A 22,398-nucleotide genomic window follows, 5' to 3' on the forward strand; every position below is an offset into this window, starting at 1 on the left:
ACCCCCACCCCACAGCACCCTCCTGGGGCTGAAAAACCTCCCCAGATGAAGCTGTTACCTTGGTCACCTCTGTGAAGTGTCTAAAGTTAGGCTGGATGAACGCGAGCCAAGCTGCTGAACAGATGGAGTGAAATCCTCCTCTGTATAACAGGAACTTTGTATCACTGCCATGGATAAGAAGGGCAGCTAAAAAAAGGGAGGGAGGTGGTTATATAAATCTCGAGGCGGTTTAACAGCAATGCTTAAAGGTAAAACTTTCTGACAGAGCTTGAATATCCACTTCCAGCTACAGACCCTGAAGCAGCCAAGAAGTTCCGCAACAAAAATGAGATGGTAACACCAGAGCTGCCACGCTGCAAGACCATAAGAACTTGATGATGCAGCACAAACATGCAAAGCATTCCGAAGCTGGAGCCTGGAGCACACTAGACTTAAATTCCAGCATCAGCACAGAGGCACTTATCTTGAGTTCAGTGCACAAAACCAGCTGAGAGCACCTGTGAAGAGAAAGGTGCTTAACTCCAGCAAATAAGTAACCATCTTACTAATGCCAAAAATGCTACCAAATACACTCAAAATGCACTCATTCCTTTTTGCTTGCAGGTTTGTAAAATGGTCATGCATGTAGCAGCTCTGACTCAATGTCTGTCTTTTTACCTTGCTTATTCCCATCTCAGACATCTGCAATTTCATCTTTCTCATCTTAAAGTTTACCTCTTCCTCACATCATATGTAATTATGTTTCAAAAGACACAGCACAGCATCCATTTCTTGTAATTAGCTGGGGGTATTTTAGATAAAGTTAGACATGAAATAAATACTTCGCCTCTTGCATCAAAATCCTTTAGGTAGATACCTAAAGTAATCCGTAATGACTGGAACCTGGCTGTAAAATGTTTATTAGAAAATACTGTGAAGCAATTAGTTTCTAATTATGTATGTTTCATGTCCACACTAGAACTGGGAGTATATGCTGCATGCTGTTTTGGGGTAACGTTTACTGAGAATGAAAAAGATCCCAACAATAAAGCAACTTTTCCCCTGCCCTTAAGTACCTCATTTTTGGAAGAAAAAGGAAGCCATGCCATTTCCCAGTCCTTCTGGGGAAGAAAAGTGGATGAAGGGTTTTGGGCTTGAGTTGTTCCTTCTTTCTCCCCTGCTCCCCCCTCTCCATATTTACCTTCAAACTTTCTTCAAAACTCGTATTTATTGAGAAACTGCAGAGCTGAAGTTACCACGGGGTGCATCTCTGTGGAAAACAAAGCAGCAAAGTCTAGGCACAGCCTTACAGTGCCATTCTCTGAAAGCAGAAGTTTGGTTAGAAAAGTGTAAGGGCAGAAACAGCCCCCTAGAGCAGGGATGTTTTTGGAGTCACCTTTGGCCATTCTAGTGACCAAAATACTTTTTACTCCTTGTTTTCTCTGCAGAACACAACCCAGCTAGGGGAGCCTGCACTGCAGTGTGACCCAGTTAGTGCAGCCCTCCAGTCACACAGCTAAAACTGTGCTCAGTTGTGACTAGAAAATCCTAGTGAAAATGACGTGACTGACACCGGGCCTCACAGAACTTGGTACTGGTGATGACAAGCAGAGGTAGCCTACATTTATTTTGCAGATCCAAGCAGAATCTGGAGGGCCATGGGAAAAAAAAAATAAAATCTCTAAATCAGACATGTTTGAGATATACTGAGTCACAAACCTCAAGCTGCACAAGGTCATTCTTGCAGTTTCTTTTTTCAAAGCAAGCCCTGGGTTTTATTATATAAAGCTGTGTTGGCAGCACTAAGAATATGCAGTCTTTTTTAGTAAAGCCCTTTGCAGCATGACTAGGCTTTCAGTCTTTAGAGAAGCTTGCAGATGCTACTGCTTCTACTTTAAGAAGAGAATTAGTTTTATATTGAAAAATATTTAATTAGTTTCCTGTTAAAATGAAATGAAACAACAAAATAGTTATACAATTTTACTAGTTTATATTTCAATTCATAAAGTATACACACTGCAACTATGCTACCACAATGTCCACGCATCTAATATTGATGGAGTTACAGTATTTTTTTTTGGTATTAAACAATAGAGACAATGTATGCAGTTAAGGAAAAAAGCTTGGACATAGCATGTTCTATTCTGTAGTTACAGAGTACATTAGCTAGCATTAGTACAGTAAACAAGAAAAAGGTAGAAATACAAAATAAACCAAGTATCTTTATATACAAACCAGTGCCTCTTATTGTTACCAGCTTATACTCACACTGCACACAAAATTTATCCACTGATGCAATAGATACTTCAGCATAACACAAACCATTATAAATAAAAAAAAAATTACAAGGTGCAAAACTCCATTCTACAGCTTTCTGGTGAGAACTCAAGACAATCCAATGAATAAGAAATCCAAGTATGTTTAGCACCTATTAGTGCAACTGCATCGAGCGTGACAAATGACCTGCAAGAACCTCTGCTCAGGTTACCAGGGAAGCCAGTTGGACAGCTACAGATGCTCGCAGCTACACTCACGCAGTGATTTTTGCCTCATAAATGTCTCAGTTTATTGTTTCTTTGTCCCATTCATACCTATGTGCAAAACTAAAATCCTGGAAGCTTTCTCAGAGCTTCACAGAAGGCCTGCTACAGCCGGGTAAAAACAAACGAACAAAACAAAACCAAAAAACCTGACAAAAAACAGACAAAAAGACTCAATTAAATGTCAGACCATCCACATAATTAGTACTTATTAGCAGTCCTGGTGTTGGGTATTTGGACACTGTTGATATGTGGATCAAACAATGTGACACAGAAGTGAAACGGAAATTTGCCAAGAATTCTGATTATTCTTGTCTAGCACTTAGACAAGTCTCCCACCCTCAGGTTGTGAATTTGTTTGGCAGCCCATGCCAAAAAAGCCCAGAGTTGCATAGAATTGGTTAGTAACAGAAAGAAATGCCAAACACAGAGAGATGGATGCTGCATTTACTAAAACAAATGGGGTTGCTCGACAGGAATGCTGAAACCATCCCCATTGATAAAGCAAAACATGTCACCTCCTACTCTCCATATCCTGCCTCTGGGGACTGCTTTCTGGCACTGATGGAGTTCTTGCTAAAGTTGCCATTTTTTGTTGTTTGTTTTTCATTTTTTTCCTTTTTTTTTGTTTTGTTTTGTTTTTACTTTGTTAGTGACACTTTTCCTTTCAAATAAAATATTAAAAAAGGTTATAACTGTAAAAAAACCTATCATATGTAAACTTAACAATTAGGGTTTGGTAAGTTCTTGTACCTAGTCTGTGAAAAGCCTCCAGCCAGACCGCAGAATGGAGTGTTTCTCTGAAGAGCTTCAACCTAGCTACATCACCTGTTAAATATCAGTAGTATGATGATTCCATGTCTAGCAATAAAAACTTTCTTGTGTTTCCATCCTCTTTATCACTGACCTATTAAAATCCTGACATGTTGTGTTTCCATTTTATTTACATTCTGGTCCTCTCATGTCACAGAATTTAACATCTGGCCAAGGAAGGCAACAAAAGGTGTTGTGTTAAGAAGGTTTGACAGAGCTGCTTCTCAACAAGTCTCTTTTCCTTGGACTCCAGTCACTGTTTTTATAGAGCTTATTGTTCTGTTGAACCATGTTTTCTTTGCAGCTTGTACTTCATTCAATGCCAGACCCAAATGATGCTCCAAATCCTGCAAACAAAAGAGAAATGTCATGAATTTACAGCACAGGGTTACATGACTTAAACTTAGAAGGCTCTAGGAAATTTACAATCTCTTGGCCACTTTAGAAGTTAAAAATAAATCACATAACAAATTAAAAGTAGCACAACAAGCTGATGAAGGAAAAAAAAAGCTTTGAAAAGCAAAAGAGGACTTGTGTCATTGCCCTTAGTGAAACATTCAGCTTCCTTTAGTACATCCAAACCCTTTCATTCTTTCCCAGCTGAGAAGCTATTCTCACATGAAATGGACTTTATGCAAAACAGTTTTTACATTTCTGTGAACTGACATACCAGCTTTAAGCTAAAAGAACAGTGCTGTAACATTTTACACAAATACCTCAAATACCTGGGGTACTTCCCAACAATGTTTTAAGAAACATGTCTAACAGTTGTCACGTTACTTCTTCGTTTAAGAGTGATTGCGAGACAAAGAAATGGATGATTCAGTACTTTGTCAGAATCTGGATTTCTTCCAAGAAGTTGCAGCTCAGTCAGTACTGCACTGCAGTCAGGCAGATGTCTGAAGTTGCAGTAGCTGGTAAATACAGTTCACGCAATTTCAATTATTGTGTCTGCATACACTGAGCTTCAGAGCCAGTGTTTGGTAAAACCACCCACGCAGGAAATTGCAGGTTACATTTTCAACCACCAGGATCTGTTCCAATCCCTCTACAACACACACATTTTTCTAGGAATGCAGACGTACCTTACAGACTACAAAATGAACCTCCAAAGCATTACCTGGATTTTACATTCCGCCTCCACAAGCTGCAGCTTGGTCTGGGCCAGCTCAAGCTCCATTTCCCTCAGCTGGTTTTTCAGTGTTTCCTTCTCCTCGTCTGTGTCCTCATCTGAACCATCCTTGGCAGAGCTCACAACCTTCACACGACCTTCTTTATTGAAGAACTCCCGGCAGTGCTCGCAGTCATCCACTTTTTGCTAAAGCAAACACCTGACTGTGAATTCTGGCACTGGAGTGCTGCTGCTGCTACCACCAAAGCCTTTTCCTGCCTCTCCTCTGGATGAGCAGCACAAGCCAACAGGCACTGCTACTGACCTGCAAACTCAGGAACATTTGGGGAAGGAAAAGCCAAGCAGGAGCTCCAGCCACCCCCAGACTAATGGGCTCTGGAAAACACCACTGGTAAAATGGTATTTCTACACTAATGGGCTCTCTACCACCTACATATTACTTTATGGTAAAAGACAGAGGAATCTCCTCCAGAAAAAAACCCAAACAACCCACCCTCAAAAAAATTAACAGTTGTTACTGCCCAGCATCAACATTAGTATGTAACCAATGGGAGAGAGCCATAAGTCACCAAGGAACTCTCTTTCAACCACCATTTTAGCACTGAAATCAACTGTGTACTTTCTGTTATGTTTTTGCTAAGAGATTTAAACATTGTAGACTGTGGATCCATCTGGTCTCTTACCCGTATTTTTTCAATTTCAGCTTTATTTGCTGTTTGTTGCTTTTCCAGTCGCTCACTCAGCTGGGAACAAATCTGACAAGCAAAATTATGTTACCAAACCATTTATAAATGTAAATTTCCTCCCAAATGAATGCTAAAGCATAAATAAATGTGACAGGAATATTAACATGGATAGTCTGGGGTCTCTGAGAAAGCCAGAAAAACTGGGATGCTGCATTATGTTGTCTCATCATACATATTCTCATTCTCTACAGTTTCTTCCATGCCCAAAATAAAAGGTGCAGTTTATATTTTAGTTATTAGCAGTTTAGCCTTGCTACAGGAACCAAAAAAGGTCAGGAATCACAAACACATGGCACCTTTGGGGTTTTGCCTTTGGGATAAAAGAACCAGGCAAGACAGCCAGTAGTAAAAACACCTAGTTCATTCCTCAAGACCTGTGTGATGCCAACTTAAGAATGGTTTGAAAGCCACAGGCCAGCTAGAAAGATGGATGAATTTTCTCCCTTGATAGCTTATGATCAGGAGCTTGAATTTCAAAGCAAGATCTTTGAAAGGAAAAAGGCATTTTATTTCTCAAGTGCAGTTAACGTTTGAATGAAGAAGGGAAGCTGGGAAATAATATTTTCTTGGAACGAGGTGAACCTTTGATAAACAAGAGCCCATTTGAACAGTGTTAGGCTGCAATCAAGGCTGTGGTGACTGACAAATACCTACATGGGGGCAAACAACTGACCACCAAGCACCAGGATTTCAGCCAAAGAAAATACAAACCCAACCAGAAGCTTCTCATTTAAAATAGCCAAAATGTCTCCTCAAACGCCTGGCACAGGCTACATTTATTTCCAGAAATCTCCTAAAATACCTTAGAAAGTCTTGCAATTTGATAGCAAGCCACACCATCAAGTTGTACTTACCTGTTTGTAGTCACCAATAATAGAGCTGTTCTTTTTGATCTCTGACTCGGCCTTATCCAGCTCCCTACGGCACATTTCCTTCAGCTGCAGGGAAAAAAAAAGTAAAGGCTTTGGAAAACTGACATGTAGTGTTTCCTCTTAACCTCACTGCTTTCATGTAAGCCTATACTCCTGACCAGGAAATAATGGTTCAGCTCAATTCCATGAACAGCTGGACTTTGGTGGCCATCATTGTTACAAAAACTGATCAGCTTAGAGAAGAAAGTATTTAAAAACAAAAAAATGCTGACAGTTGAAGTCCTATTCTGCCTCTCTGTGCAGCCATCTCTGGCACAGTCTGTACCTCTGGGACTTCAAGTTAAAAATTCACTACCCTATGGAGCACCTGCCAGAAAGGAAAGAATTCTGCTTTGCTGACGTCCTTGACACTACAGCAAAGGGACAAACATGACTAAGAACATTAAGCCCTTCCCACACTTGTCACTTTTTTTTTTTTTTTTGTACTGCTCAGAAACATGAAAATGACAGAAATGCCCCTAACCTGAGCTGATTCTTCTTCTAGGCGCCTCTTTTCTTCTTCTGCATCAATCAGCTTCTGTTTGGTCATTAGCAGTTCTTTATTCAGGGCATCTGCCTTTTCCTCTGCCTGAAACACAAAGAGTGAGCACAGCACTGAAGGGGCTTTCTCACTGGGCAGCCACTGGCACAGGCTCCAGAAGGACACAGCCACGATAGAAGTCTTTTCATTCCTGTTAATAAGGGTCTGTTCATTGTTATTAATAACAATAAAACTTTATTCTGCAAATCATTTTTCTAAAATTACCATCTGCAATGGCAAAGCAGCACCAAATGAAAATTAACAAAGTTTATTACCACTACACTCCATCACTCCAAAACTCTTACTTGAAAAGAGTGATCAGTTCTAGCAAAACTCCTTTTCACTGGAGTTCTTTAAGAATAAAGATGTAACAATGAAAAATATCAGGTTCTTTATAAAATAAAAACCTCTCTCTGCAAAGTTGATACCTTTTCCTGCCTTATACACAGCAACACAGTACTTCCCAATAGGTGTATGAATTCTACATAAAAATAGATCAATAACTCAACTGATATATAAATCTTCAGAAAGTACCTGTACCAATTCCCTTTAAAGGTGAAAAATCAAAAAAGTGAATTTTAGTCCTTTAAAGTCCTGCTGATCCTTTACAACAGATGGCAAAGGCAAAGAGAACATCTTTTCATTATACATGGGTTTCAAGCTTTTTTAAAGAAGACTGGGATGTGGGAGTCCAACAACAGTAGAAAAATGAATCCTATTTTCAGGTCTGGTGCAAAGGATATTAAGGAAATTTCTGTATTTCCAGATGCTTTGCTTTGATGTTTTAGGCTGCAAGCTTTCAGACATGCCATGAAGGTATTAAAAAGGTGTGTTAAACAATGTCCTTTGGTACCTGTCTTTTAGAACAGCTGGCTAGGAGAATGAAACTTAACATTTTAGGACCCAATTAGAAGAATTAATCAGGGTGCTCAAGTAGGATTAGACCTACCTATCTCCTCCTGGGAGATAACCCAACTGCTGCCAACATCATTTACCATCTTTGAAGACATGACTATTATATAGCCCATTAGGTATCTCAAAATTTTTGCTTAATTTTGTTCCTCTCTCAGCTCTCCATTTAAATGAATCAGTGCAAAGGCAGAACTGTGTCTCATACAGGTGTAAGCAGCCACAAACAGCAGTTGAGACAAAAAAACTTCTTAAATATATTTTTTGCTGGAGTTCACCCCCTGAGCACAGCTGCTGGGCAGTCTGTGCAGCCCTCTCAGAGCTCTCTAATGCAGTGAAGCAGCACAGGTGACAGGAAGCAAACAAAGCAGCTCCTTGTGAAAATCCTGCTTCTAGAACATACTTCTGTCCTCCACAGGTTTTTAACACTAAAGAGCAGTAAATGTAATCAACCTGGAAGCCATTAACTAAACCTCATTAAGAACAACATCCACCCATTAGCATCAACATTTACTATGAGTATTTTTCCAACAGCAAGATTCCTGGAGACCGTGGGAAACCTCAAATCCTCTGAAGCAGATAAGTTGAAACATTTCAAAGTCTGTCAACTCCTGCACCGGAGGATTCTCAAAAGTCATTTTCCTTTGAGATTTCAGAAATGCACTTATCTGGGTACAGAGCAAGAGTGGCAAAACACAAGCACGTGAACTCTTCCCCTCATCTCCCCCAGCAGAAAGACTGAATGCATTCCAGTCTACCAAGAGCACTACAAACACCAGGATCTTTCTGTCTGCACATCCTGTAACACAAAGCACATCCAAATAAAATCTCCCCAGCATAAGTACGTAAAGAAGGGAGTGGGACAGCAAGCTTAAAAAAATTCCTCTAACAAAAAGCAAACGTCAAGTTTCCTCCTGAGAGCTCTGCTGATATGAGGAAGAACCCAGGATGATGAGTTCACATGGGCAGATTTCAACAAGCCAAATGGAAACCACAATAACATTTCCAGAGTCGCCTGAGGTACCCGAGAACCTGATTCCACTGAGAGCCAGACAGACTCAGACTCTCAAGTTTATTAGCACTTTGTAAAAGCCTGTCTGCTGTGAAATCTTATTCATAAGAACACCAGCTGAAGGAAAACAGAACACGTTATTATCTCTGTGACAACTCAAAGACCTGACTTAGCTCCTGCTAGACTTTCTTTTGATATGCATAGAGAAGAAAGCAACTGCTCAAGTAAAGGCTCAGAACCTCTCCTCTCCCTCATATTACTCTGAATGCTTTGCAGAGTAATTACAATCTCAGTGGCTGGCCCTGTTTCCTGCAGACCTATATATCATCAGCCTGCAATAAGGACATGGAGGTAAGAATCCCATTCCATTCAAAGGAAACAAATCTACGTATGTCCTCCCCAGGGAGAGGAATAATAAAGAATTAGACCTAGAACTGTGTCTCTACTTGACAGCACCAGAACGTGTCTTACATTGTCCAAATCTTTTCGCAGGGCAATCTTGCTGGTCACCAGCTCATGTGCCAGATCATCATTTTCTTGCTCCAGCCTCATGTTTGCTTCTTGGAGGCGCCGGTTCTCACGCTGTGGGAATCAAAACAAAAGATATAAAAAAATAAAAGGTGTTTGGCTTTAATGCTTGTGTCTGAGCATAAATGCCTACCTTAAGTATGCAAAGGCAACTCTACCTGCATGAAATTCAATGAGGACAAAACTAGCAAGCCATATTGTAATAAAATAAAGTAAATTAAATATTAGCCCAGAGAAGGAATCGGCTCAAAGAAAAAGAAGTCAAAGTAGGCACTTCCTGCAGGCACTGTGTGTTTAACCAGACTGGAGTAGGTATAGCATTACCTCACATCTTTCTATAGGATCCTCCTGTTGAGCTTGCTGCTCTCTCATGGTATGATATTCCTTCTCGTATTTCTTCAGCTTCTTCTGGCTAATCTAAATTAAAGCAGCCCATTAGTTCCTGCCCAGAACACCAATAAAAGAACACAATTCACAAAGGGTTATGGTACAAGCTTTAGGCAGCTCTTGCCTTCTACAAAACACAACTAATACCTTCACTCAGTTTCAAGTATCAAACTCTCAGACATAGCCAACAACTCTATTCCCCTCAAGATAATGACAGAAATATCCCACAGAAGCATCCTATCTGTGTTTTCCTTGCTGCTGCACAGCTTTATTTCATGCTCCCAGTGCTTCAGTGGCTTGGCATAGCAGATTGCCTGAAAACTCACAAGATGTGTTTTAATATCTAAACTAGCATGATGCTGAGGTTTCTTCAGCTGCGTTTGTAGCTCTAACATTTAGCATCATGCAGAAGTGTTTGGTTTGGTTTACTTTACATGAGACTGCAAATGCTGAAAGGGCAAGTGCAGGCTCAGCTGACATTTCTGCTCATGTCACTCAAGCTCAGCAGAGAACAGCCCAGCCCATTTCCTGGGTGTCTCAGCAAGCAGCAACAATTAAGCAGCACCTATGCTCTGTTCCCTAGTGCTCTGGAATTCTGTCCTCAGCTCTGACACACAACAACAGGCAAGTGACTCTCTCAGCATCCCAGTCTCCCCTTCTGAGAGGAGGAAGAGATGGTGTTGAATTCAGTATTTTGTGCACAGTGCTCCAAGTCATTCAGAGGCAGAGAACACAAGAGAACCTGCAACAGATCCTGACCACCATCTTCCCTGGTGTCACCCACTTGCTGTGCCATTTGCTACAATGATTTAGCAACACAGACCACGCCAAGACCACTGCAAGCACTTCACATGCAAGTTAACATGCATCTAAATTAAATCTCTACTATTAAAAGTTGCTGCTGCAGTTCTGTTACTCCAGTAAACCAAATAAATTAAGAAGCTACATTTTCCTCTCTAAAAAACACATTCATTTTTACATGCATAAATGACGGAATGGAAAACCTCTTCAGTTTCTCCTATCTTTGGTTTTATCTTTAACAACTTAACTGGAGAAAACTGGTGGCCAGGCTCCCTCTAGTGAGAGCTGCACGGAAACACTTCCCCATACTTCAGCTGACATTTTTTTGGAGATGCCAGCCCATTTATCTGGAGTCAGTCCAGCCACATCACAACTGCAGAAGTTATTCTTACTAAGCACTCCAGACAAACACACAGAGTATTAACCCTCTACTGACACTGAAGCCAGCAGCTTCAGCTGATTATTTCCCTGCTGCAATGCTGCCCATCCCTGGGTTTCACACACCAGACATCCAGCCAGGTGAGAGGACAGAGAGGCAGCAACACCACTGCACTTTCATCTTCTGCTTTTCCAAGGGCATTAAACCAGTTTTGTCTCTAGATACCAGTAATGAGGTGACTCTGAGAAGATTCACTGTTGTCAGTGATTCTGGACACTGGACACCTAGAGGGGCTTTGGGCTTCACGGTGACAGAAGGCAGATATGAACACTAAAGTCCCAGCACTTTTTCAGAGGCACAAGGAGGCAGCAGTAATTCTGCTACCATTAGACTGCAACATTGAGGAGTGACTTTAAGAATGCAGTGTTGTCTCAAGCTGATCATTTACCGACCTCCTTTCCAGCAGAATGCTGCTGTAATCACAATGCCTTTGCCAGCCTACCTCACCCTTCCTATAAATGATTTATTTTGACATTTTCTGCACAAAACCACTTCCAGATATAGAGCTGGAGCTTTCTACTGACAGCAATGGACTTGTATTTTAGGTCAAAGAAGTAATTACATGCAGTGCTCCCACCAGGGGCAACACAGGGATGTGATACAGAAGTGTTCAGCATCTGGGCAGCACCAAGCAGCATGGTCTGTACTTTCTCCATAACCTTCTGTTTAATCCCCCAAACCCCACAGCACTCAGAGAAGCAGTGGACAGCCTTGCCATGTACCATGCAGAGAAGACTTCTTGCTTTAACCACCTCACACAGCACTGGGAATGCAGGGAAGTTGGGCAGAGTGGGAAGAGGAGGTAGTTGTTAATTGGGGAAACAAAAGGTAAATACACTTGTTATACAAGATCTTAATCAGATGTACATGCAATGTCTAATAAGCAACTGGAGAGCTACAATAGCTTCATATTAGTGCCACTGGTTATTTCAGGTTTCTTGGGGTTGGCTTTTTTAAGTACCCTGATTTTTAGTAGCACTGACTATAGCTTTCTGAAAGCCACTCTGATTTTATATTCTCCAGGCCAGTCCCTATCACCCGGAGAATCTTGGGGACAGAAATTGTCCCCATTACAGATAAGCTTTCAGCTGCTATCACCACATCTTTACCTTCATATTACATGCTAACTCCATCAGCTTTTTTGCATTTTCTTCTGAACGATATCTCTTGGGCAGCTGTACACGGAAGAATTTTAAAGCCCCTTCAAAGTCAGTCAGTAACAAATCATCCTTGGTAGTCTAGAGACAAGAAAAAAAAACAACCCAATAACTCCAAAGCAATGCCTGTACAATTACTGAATTCCCAGAAACAATAACGCAACAGCAGCTTTGTAAAGCTTCAAGAACATAACTATTTTTTAACCTCCTGTGAATAGTGTTTGTTTCTATTTCTGCAGACTTTATTTCCCTGCCATCCCACCCTGAAAAGCACTGTGCTGTACAGGGCATGACAGAAAACACTACATATAATACAGGTAGTTGTTAGCTTTTTAAAGAAAAAAGCACCATATTTTCATAGCAGGGAAGTTAATTTTTTTATATTGTGTATGGTGATGCATAAAAGAAAATGTAAAGTGGGATACTCACTTTTAATAATCCCAGTGCAACATTAAAGATAACACTTATTCCCTGGAGAGACAAATAATAACAAAATAAATTAATTTCTCAGTATTTACAAGACTGAATATTAACTCATTTGATAGGCTTTGTTGTTTGCCTCATTTCTGTGAAAAGGAGAAACAGGATACAAGTGTAACCAGGTGCTCTATTAAATGAAAGGTGCACAGAATAACTTTGCAAGCAATTAGGAAAGTACCTGTACTGCACAGCCAATGTAAACAGCAAAACACTGTTTCAACACAGGCTTTACTATCTCCTTAGTAGTTTGTAGCTCTGAAATTATGACAATACTGTGGTGTGCTTTATTTTCTAAAAATATTTAACTTTCATATAGGAACTTCTAAAAATACTGGATTCAAGTGCAGCAATATATACACTGATATCTAAGTTCAAAGTGATAAAAAAAAAAAAAAAAAGGGATCATTCCTGTAATGAAAGTGACTCACTTGGGGACAAAGTTCCATGTCATCTGTTTTGTCACTACTTGTTAGAAGTTTTATTTCTATTCCCCAACTGAATACAGTCTCTCTAGTCAGTAGTACTTCTGCATTACACATACCTCACATAGGAGTAAGTCAATAATATGGAAGACCATGTAGAGAGGGAATTTTGCAGTGAAGAGAGTAAGGAACCACTGGGAAGCGTACATGTGAGCTTCAAGGCTGATGTCCAGGAAGTGGTTGTACAGATCAGGAATGTACTCCTAATAATGAAAAAAACCCCAAACACTAAAAGTTAACTTATGCTATTTTAGAACTAAACCCACAGTAACAGAAGTAACTAAAGCAGAGTGACAATCCCTGCAGGAAGACAGGTCCTGTGTCCACCTGACCAGACAGCTCCAGAGAGCTGCAGGACCTCCTGAGGATGCTGCCCTGGTGTGGATGCTCAGGACACTGTAGCCTGAGCGCAGCCTCTGAGTTCTCACCTTAGCAGCAAAGCTGACACTCAGCAGTGTGCCTGTAGGGAGCACACAAGCCCCTGGTGTGCCAGGCCACAGGAAAGCCACCCCAGCTGCTCAGAATGTCTGCCTGTACAATCACTGCATGCTGCCAGCAGCTGACTGGGCTTGAGTCAACAGCCTCTACTTTTAAACAACCTCCAATATGGAACAGTCCTCACTCTGCATCATTACCAAGAGGTCACAGACTCTGTTCACATGTAAGATAAATGGCCAGTTCTGAAGTGCAGGCTCTGAGCTGTTCCCTTCCTGCAGGTGTGCAGACCCACCTGCATCAGGTGCTCCAGCTGATAGAACTTGCAGTGCAAATCTTCAAAGTTTTGTTTGAAAAGTTCCCTGAGTCCATAATCAAACATGATTTTGACCAGAACACTGAAAGCTTGCTCCTCAGGCATCTGTGAGAGAGGAAAGGGTATTTATCCCAGAGCATTTAAATCTTTCATTTCAGTTCCATTTGTCCTTTTCCACCTCCCTTTTCCCTCTTACAGAAAGGTCAGATTGCCACTACTTTTTACTCAGGTTAAAAGTAAACCCAGATATTAACACACAAAATGAGGCCTAGTGTTGCAAAGGCTTTCCATTCTTATTCTGTGGAATAAGCCACCTCTCAACTGCCCCACCTAAAAATACATCTCTCAGACATGAGGAGCAATGCAGTTCCTTTGTGCCTTTGTTGTGAGAAGCAGCAGAATCCTACAGATTTTGAACAGCCTTATTCCTTGTCACCTACATAACTAAAAAAGAAGCACTATTACTAGAGGATGTTAAACAGGATCATTCCCTTATTCTCAAGGGTATATTTGCCTTTTTAAATAACATTATTAAAGTTGATGCTTATTAGATGGTAGGAGTAAGAGATCAGTAACTCCTAACCAAAGTTCCACATATCACGACTCAGCAGTTCTCAGGGAAAGTTCAATATCCCTTTCCTGTCAAAAACTGAAGAAACACTCATCATGGCTTGTCAGTGTTTAGACATTCTTCCCTGACATCAAAATTCAGTTTTCATTTTTTCATAGTAAAGTCTGACTGCAGGTCAATCACTTGTTCCTGTGAAGGACAGAACGTCCATCTCAAGTACTCTATTATTAATATGCAGATGGAGTTTTGCTGACTGAAAAATTCCCTACAAACCTATTTGTTCAGGACTTACATACGTTTTTTCCAGGAAAGTGGAGAGGTATTTCTTCTTAAGCTTAGAGCAAAATGGGGAAATACCCACCACTTACGTGTAGAAGCAGCACAGCAGCAAGAAACGATTGGCCTTGACAGTAGCCAATCTCTTCATCATAGACAGAGTAGGCCTAAAAAAAGAATCAGGACTTTATAGCAAATCTGTCTTGAGTTCAAAAATAAAACCAAAACACTGGATTGACCACAGCCCCTTAAGCCCTCACAGGGTGAATCAGTTGCACCAGAGAGCACTGACAAGGGAGGATGCTGTAGCCAAAGGTGAGCTGCTCTCCATCAGTATGGACTTAGCTCTCATCTCCATCCCAGCTTATAACTCGTTCAGTTGTATACAGGCTGACATGCCTAGAACCATGTGAAGTCTCTGTAACAAACACCTGAAGGTTCAGGAATCCAGAAGGGTTTATTGCTTTGGGTCTCCTATCTGAATGGCACTGTGACCAGCTGAACACCTCCAGCAAAGAACCAGCCCCAGTCCAGTGCCAGTCTGTCCCCACAACACAGCTGACTGTAATACAGACACATTCTTCTCTGCCAACAGTGTCACCTCTGTTAGTCATGTTAAATACAAGTTACCAAAACCAGTCTAGAAGAATTTAAAGAATACCTTGCATATTTTGTACAGGGAGTCCTGGCCATCTCCCCCAGTATCTTTAAAATAATCATGAGCAGGGAACGTTCGATTGATGTCTCGAGTGATGGCACTGTCTTGTGGAGACTCCTATTGGAAAGAAATATGAAAATGCAAATTAAAATACATCAAAAGAATATAAATTACACTAGAACTGAGAGTCAGGAGATTGGCATTGTGTTCTGTGCACTGTTCTAAATTTAACAGATGGAACTGTTAACAAAACAGAGTCTACTCAACCAGAACAAACTGCCTGCAGGCTGGCAGCTCCACATCACAGCCTTGATAGGTTTGGTTACCAAAGCACACCTGGGAATGGGCGAGTGGCAGAAAAAGCACAGGCACAGAAGTGTTCCAGGACATTGCAATGCAGACAGCAGCCTTCCCTTGGAGACTTCTGCTGGTGAACACTGCCCTGCCACTTTTCTGTTCCCCCACCACTGTGGGCGGGAACAGTCACTGAGAGCAGCCAGGCACTGCTGTCCAAAACTGAGTACAAGCCCAATAAAGACAGCATTGTACAGTAAATCATAATATAATGCAGTCTTAGGGACAACTTCCAGATTCTTAAAAGTTTGCCAGTCTGAATGACAGCAACACCCCCAGCTCTGCAGGAGCACTGGTACCTTTCACTGCTCACAGCAACTTGTGGTACCAATCAAGTGGGTTTCCTGAGTGCTACCTGTGTTCTTCTGCAATGGCAAAATAATCTTAAATCCACTTGCCTTATAATCCATTTATTTAATAGCAGAGAGCAAAGCATCTGGCTGGAAACTTTTAGGATAAGCTTCTCAAACAAACCACTCATTATGACTAAAAAGAACTAATTAGTGGTCTCTGGCTTTGCGTGACTTGTTAAGCACTCGACTCCTGTGTTTCAGTACAATTCTTCAAGTAATCTGCAGCAGTAGTTCCTGCAGCTGAAACATGGCTTGGGGAAAGAAAAATTAGCGGAAATGATAAGGTTTAAAAAATGTTTTTCAAACCATGGCTTTGAAATCTCCCCATTAGTACAAACTGCTGCAATCCAAGCATTGTGTAACCTTTTCTTTACTCCTATTTTTATACCTTGCTGTGAGAATTGGCTCAATGGGCAATTTCTCATGCTTTCAGGGGACTGGGAACTGAAGGAAACCCTTCTGAACCCACACCCTTCACAAACTGGGATTGAAAAATAGAAAGCTAAGAATGACAGGAAGAAAAAGAAAGTAATAAAGAAAACAGGGTGGAAAACAGCCATGAGAACTGAGGCAAGCGTAGTGAAGATTAAAATTCTCACAACAGTTCTCTGCTCCAAAGGAAAGCAGGAAAATGTAGATGCTCAGACTAAGAACATACCCCTCCTCCCCCCTTTTGTGCACTTTAAAATATTAGAGGAGTTAAACTGAAACCTTCCTCTCCAGCAGATTTAAAACGACTAATTCTGGAAACCAGGATGCAGTCCAGGAGATAAAAGCTCATCTGTTGTACCTGCCTGTCTATAAAAGCACACGGGTTCCCACTTCCTAAGCTGGACACACTTAGAAGACATTTTCTTTGTATTTTCTTGATCTTCCAGGGACCATCCCAGGATCTATAAACTATCTCATGCAGTTATAACCTCAAACCAATGTGTTCAGACTGGGACAATGTTTCTTCAGAAGCTTCTTCTGTAGTTTAAACCCCAATTAAAAGACATGGGAAGAGCTGGAGTTCCTAGGACCTCTTCATCAGGCTGATCTAGTGGCAATTTTCAGCCTTTAAGTTTTTTTCGTTCTAATTCCCTACATAAGCCCAAGAGGATAAAGAAGCAGCAGCAAAGAATTGCTGAAGGGACAAGATCAATGATGGAAAAAAAAACCCAGCCTGAAGTAAGAAATCTCTGGAGATGCAGAGGAAGTTGCCTGCTGGCAACTTTAATGCCTCCAATAGAGGCATAAAAACCATAAAGGCTTTATGTAGGCACAGGCTGACTTCAAAAATTACATAAAAATTGAAAAATGGTGAGGTTTAAACTTGAGATCCCTGCCTGCTTCCACCCTTAAAACGATTCAAAACATGGAAGTTTGCTCACTGTGGTGTTATCCAACACATCCACCACAAAACCCAAACCTCTGCTGGCTTCTCACTCTTGGCACAATGGGATCAACTTTCACATTGCAATTATTTTCCAGAGGCTCCCACTGACTTTGCAAGGATTTTGTCAGGCGGTGAGAGATTACTGTGAGAAGGGTCCTGAGTCTCAATTGATCAGTGGGATTGCAAACCCTCTGCCCAGGGTCAGCCCAGCACGTGGCATCTTGCTGCAAGGCACAGACAAGCTGTTGAGCAGATCAACAAGCCAGCTGGCAGCCTTCAGGAATTGCATCAGGCAGAAAAAGCCCAAACTCTCTGAAACTTCCATGGGCAGCAACAAGGATAATATTGCACAATGGGAATGGGTTATTTTGAGCAGATCTGGGCATTTCAAGTACATCTAGAAATATTAAAAGCTCTTCCAATAGTTGTTTTCAATGTCAGTAGGATACCACACCACGAGGTCTGTTTGCAGGTTGATGGCATTCCCAAGGTCATAATAATGGCTTTTCCCAAGCAATATTTACACTGACATCTGCACAGAGTGCATTTGCCTTTGACCAAACCACTGTGAGGTTTCAGTAAGGAGAATTACACCTGCTACTGAGACCTTAAGGAGATATCACAAAACCTTCTTTCAAGGCTTCCCACAAGAAATGCTGCCCACAGAACGTGTTACCTGGAGTCAGCACTTACTGAAAACGTGCACGAATAAACAGTATTTGTGGACAAGACCTGAATAATTTAGACAAATTCAGAATGGTCAGACAACTGCAATTTGATACAATCGTGCATTGATACAGCATACTTTCAGTCCAAATATGGGAATATAATGCAATTCTAAAAATAAAAGTGAATCCCTTGTGATATCCAGCCCTTTCGCTCTGTTCGTTTCCTTTTAGGGCTCAAGTTTCCCACAGGAAAATTAAAGAGAGGAGTTTTCTTACAGTGCCCTACAACATGTATGGATAAAGCATAAACACAAAACGCATGCTGGAAGTTTTTCCTGTTCTTGGCAGTTACGTACAAGCCAGGCTATTTAGAGCAACCAAGATAAGGGGAAAAAACCCCACCCACTCCCAAACAAACACACCTGCAGCAGCACAGTCAGACAAAAGTCATCTGAGTCAAGACGTGAAAACATGTGACGTATCATTTATTTCTTAAATGTATTTATGATCCATTCAGACCTTTCAAATAAAGTGTACAAGTGCATTTCAGAATAAAAAACTACACTCTTCACACAGCTCTGTAGAACACTACATTTCATCAAGAAACTCGAAGCAAAAAACTTCCTATGAAACCACCCATGCATCCTTTGGCTACAATAATATCACTGATCAACAAGTACTGCTATTCAATTCCAAGTTTCCCTTTAAAGAGAAGGAGCATCCTAAAATATGCCACCCCTTCCAGAGACCTCTCTTTAAAGAGAGAAATTAAATAAATTAGCTAGGTTTTTAGGAGAAACAAGTAAGGCTACTTAGTACTGTTGATGCACGATCCATATATTTGGAGAACAGGCAAACCTAGGCTATGTGAAATGCTCCAACAGCCCTTGAAATTTTAGTAGTATCAAGATTACATCAATCCAGAAACAAATGGCAGACAAAAATGTAACCAGTGGAACAATCACTGAAAACTGTGCAGTTTCTCTTAGGATGGGAAGTACGGGTAACAGATTCAGAAAAGTGTTTATAAAATTCACTAAGAACCACATTGACATTCTTAAAATTACATCTTTTACAAAGCCCTAAAACCCTGTGACTGCAGAATTACTGCCATGGCAAATCACTTCTTTTAAAATACATATTTACACATAACACACACGTATATGTAAAATACATATACATGTATTCCAAACCAACTAACTTAAGGTGACAGTAACTACACAGTCACACAGTACACATATACATCAGCATCTACATCTACAGCATAAAGGAAACAAGCCAAGAGATGGATGACACAGCTGGGGTACAGATCATCTCAAAGGGAATAATACATTTCTTGGAGCTTTAACAGCTCGTAGCAAAATTACCTCTTGGAAATAATTATGCAAATATTTAGAATCAGGTTATTTACATGCTTCCAATTTATCTAGTTCCATTTAATATTTAAAAATATGCAAGTTTTATTTTGTAACATTTGTCATTTTTGGCTCAACTGTAGTTTTTCTTATTATTAGTCTTAGCTGAAAAATCAGCTACAGAAATGTCTGTGTGGGGTAGAAGTACCTCTCTCCCCTGTGTTTTCACAACAGTTCTGAGTTGGCACAAAACACACAATTCTGGACCCACGACAACTCTTCCTCAGCTGCCTGGCACATCAGAACACCCACCCTCCCCATCACCCCTTCCCTGCAGAGCACAGCCCAGAGCACACCCAGTAGAGATGAGGAGCATGGAGGTGCCCAGAGGGACACCCTGACACTCCCCACCATGTCAGAAGCAAACCCAGCAGAGAGTCTCAAGGGTCAGGTCAGCTCTAACTCACCTGTTTGTTTGCTTTTCTATCTGTGTTGGTGGATTCTTTTTCCTGTAGCTGTTCACAGCAGGGGTTTAGGAGTTTCACAGTCACACCTCTTTCTCATCTTTTAATACCAAACAATTTCCAGCATTAAAAGGTGGACAAAGTTCTCTCAAGCACACACATACACATTCTTCCCTGTCATTTTATTTACTCTTAACGTTTTTCACCAACACTCAGAAAAAAACTACCAGTTGTACCACTACTCGTGTAAGGAGCTGGACTGTCTCCCAAGCAAAACTCCTCCTAACACCCCTCTGACAAATGTCAAATCTCCACAGAAGACACTGAAATGATCTCACCAGTGGCTTCTGCTCTCCCAAGCAGGGTGAAGGTGCAAGGAAACAGGTGGACACACAGCAAAGCCAGCATCCTCTCAAGTAAGGTCACTCCACTGTCCTTCACTCAGCAAAGCAACCCAAAAGCACATGCAGGCAGAGCCTCCCATGCTTGCACTTTAATTGTAAACAGCATGTGGAAAAAAAAACAATTAAAAAAGGTACTGACACAATTTTCAAATCCCTGAAGAAAAGACATACCCACGAGTATTAAGAACAGTAAAAAAGCTCATCATTAGCAACTGCAAACTCCTTTCCATCCTGTTGCATTCATTAGAGGAATATAAAATTGAATCTAGTGCTTACATGCTAGAGTTACAAGAGAAACTAGATTTCAAACGTTACATATGGGGAGAAATTTATCAGCATAGGAACTTGCAAAACACTGTGCTGTACAGCATTTCTAATGACATGAGGCTGTGAAGACAATATATGACTGCAAATCCTTTCAGACAGTTCAAAAGCATGGCCAGGGGTAATGCAGCTTGCTGTTACCTGAAAGGATTAACTGCACCATTATTTTTAGTAGGTTTTAATGACAACAATTTATCCTCAAGAAATACCTAACCTCTCAAAAACTGAGGAGATCAGAAACATACAGGTACCTTACAGCCCTCAGGGTTTTATTTCTTCTGTACACTAAACATCAATTCTTTTGACAGCATCTACAGAAAATGTTTTTTAAAAAGTTTTATGAAATACTTTTAATATTCAATAATGCTAATATTTAAAAATACTTCACAGTGTGGTACTAATGTAACTTCATAAAACAAGCAACTTGAGTTAGCTAAAGCCCAAAGCCTTACATTATATTAAAATAGTTCAAAGTTTTCACACATACACACAAAAATCACTAGCACTATAAATATACCTAAGCCACTTTAGTGCAAAGTCTGGTTTTGCTTTCCCTGACAAATCCCTCTGTATTCCTGCCAGCATATTAAAACATCATCCTTTACTAATCTAATTATTGATTTTCAAGGATTCATTTACAGTTGAAATCCCAGAAGAACTTTTTCCAATTTACCATAAAAGTAATGACTTGGTTTATTAAGCATTTGATTGCTCGTATCACGTGATCTTTGTAACATTTAAGAATGACTCACATATGCACAGCAAGATTTGAGTTCATCTTTACAAGGAGTTACTCGAATTTATTTAGCTTTTTAATTAAAGGATCTCCAGTAATGACCATCATAGAGAAGCCAAAGCTTTGAATTACAAAATTGCTATCCTCATCTTACAAATTCATGAAAAAGCAAGCAGACAGAACAAGCACCTGGGATGCCCTGCCCTCTCCTAAGCTGAACTCCATTCTACATGTGACCCAACACAACGTGCATCTGCTCAGCACCTCGAACAACTTCTCAGCAAATAAAACTCCTGGGTACCAATCTGCACACAGGGAACAGTCCCCCAGGGACCTGGGCCTCCTGGGCTTTCCCCAGAGCAGAGCCCACACCTCCTTTGATCAGCTCAGCAACCACCACGCTCTCCCCAGCACAAAAACCTCTGTTTTTCAGTAGAAGGAATCACCAATTCACTAGTTAGAGAATCAATTTTGAGCAGAAAGATTGCTGAAGTACAGCAGAGGCTGTAAATTAACAACCTGGACCAGGATACAAGAACAGAACTTATGTTAAGGTTTTCAGTAACTGCCAAAGCTCAAGAGATGCAAACACAATGGGTGAAATCCACAAACACCTCCATGTGCAGCCACCACTAAATGGGTGCAGACCAGACACAGGCTGCTGCTTGTTCTGAAGTCTCTGATGGAGTAAAAGGTGACAGCAGGGAATATCAACTGGAGAGCCATCAGCAAAGCTACCTGCATGAGCACAACGTGTCACCTGCCTACAAAAACTTCAGTCAGAAAAAGCCTCTGGAGAGCTGACTAGAAAAACTGAATCCCATCAGCTTATTTCCCTAGTGCTAGAACATCTCAGATGGTCAACCATGACACAGACTGGTATTAGGAACAAAAAGAAAGTTAAATCTCATCTTTAAAAAAAGCCCAACTGTGTTGTAAAGGGTATGACCCAGATGAAACACTCCATTTTTACATCCCACTATCAGGGCACAGCTGGCCAGTGGCTTTCTTTTGTTTCCACTGGCCCCAACTTTCAGTTTCTTTCTCTACATACAACTGTACCTGGATTTACAGATAACACATTTTAATTTTGTATAGCTCTCCTCTTCCAGAAACATTTTATACATGTAATTTTTGTATTAAATTGTCTGTCTCTACTACAAGAAGTGGTACCTCTGCACTGCACAGACATTGTGGGAACTGAAAAGTTTTAAGATGTCACCTCTAGAAGTCAGGAGAACATTTCTAG

At 40.8% G+C, this 22,398-nt stretch overlaps 1 protein-coding gene across 3 annotated transcripts in view; it reads right to left on the minus strand.

Moving 5' to 3' along the window:
* Window positions 1-1,946: 1,946 nt before the first annotated feature.
* The window catches only part of RABGAP1 (RAB GTPase activating protein 1), a 56,814-nt gene continuing 36,362 nt past the window's right edge, over window positions 1,947-22,398 (minus strand). For all 3 annotated transcript variants that reach the window (XM_030461207.1, XM_030461209.1, XM_030461208.1), the window contains 13 exons: window positions 15,117-15,230; window positions 14,548-14,622; window positions 13,588-13,713; window positions 12,917-13,060; window positions 12,325-12,366; window positions 11,848-11,976; window positions 9,436-9,528; window positions 9,055-9,165; window positions 6,606-6,710; window positions 6,065-6,148; window positions 5,148-5,219; window positions 4,453-4,650; window positions 1,947-3,679 (listed from right to left, as the gene is read on the minus strand). In XM_030461207.1, coding sequence (XP_030317067.1) covers window positions 3,557-3,679; window positions 4,453-4,650; window positions 5,148-5,219; window positions 6,065-6,148; window positions 6,606-6,710; window positions 9,055-9,165; window positions 9,436-9,528; window positions 11,848-11,976; window positions 12,325-12,366; window positions 12,917-13,060; window positions 13,588-13,713; window positions 14,548-14,622; window positions 15,117-15,230 — 1,416 coding nt within the window. In that variant the 3' untranslated portion in view covers window positions 1,947-3,556. The remainder of the gene's footprint in view (window positions 3,680-4,452; window positions 4,651-5,147; window positions 5,220-6,064; window positions 6,149-6,605; window positions 6,711-9,054; window positions 9,166-9,435; window positions 9,529-11,847; window positions 11,977-12,324; window positions 12,367-12,916; window positions 13,061-13,587; window positions 13,714-14,547; window positions 14,623-15,116; window positions 15,231-22,398) is intronic.

The sequence above is a fragment of the Calypte anna genome, chromosome 17 (genome assembly GCF_003957555.1).
Source record: "Calypte anna isolate BGI_N300 chromosome 17, bCalAnn1_v1.p, whole genome shotgun sequence".
In the NCBI taxonomy this organism is placed as follows: domain Eukaryota; kingdom Metazoa; phylum Chordata; class Aves; order Apodiformes; family Trochilidae; genus Calypte; species Calypte anna.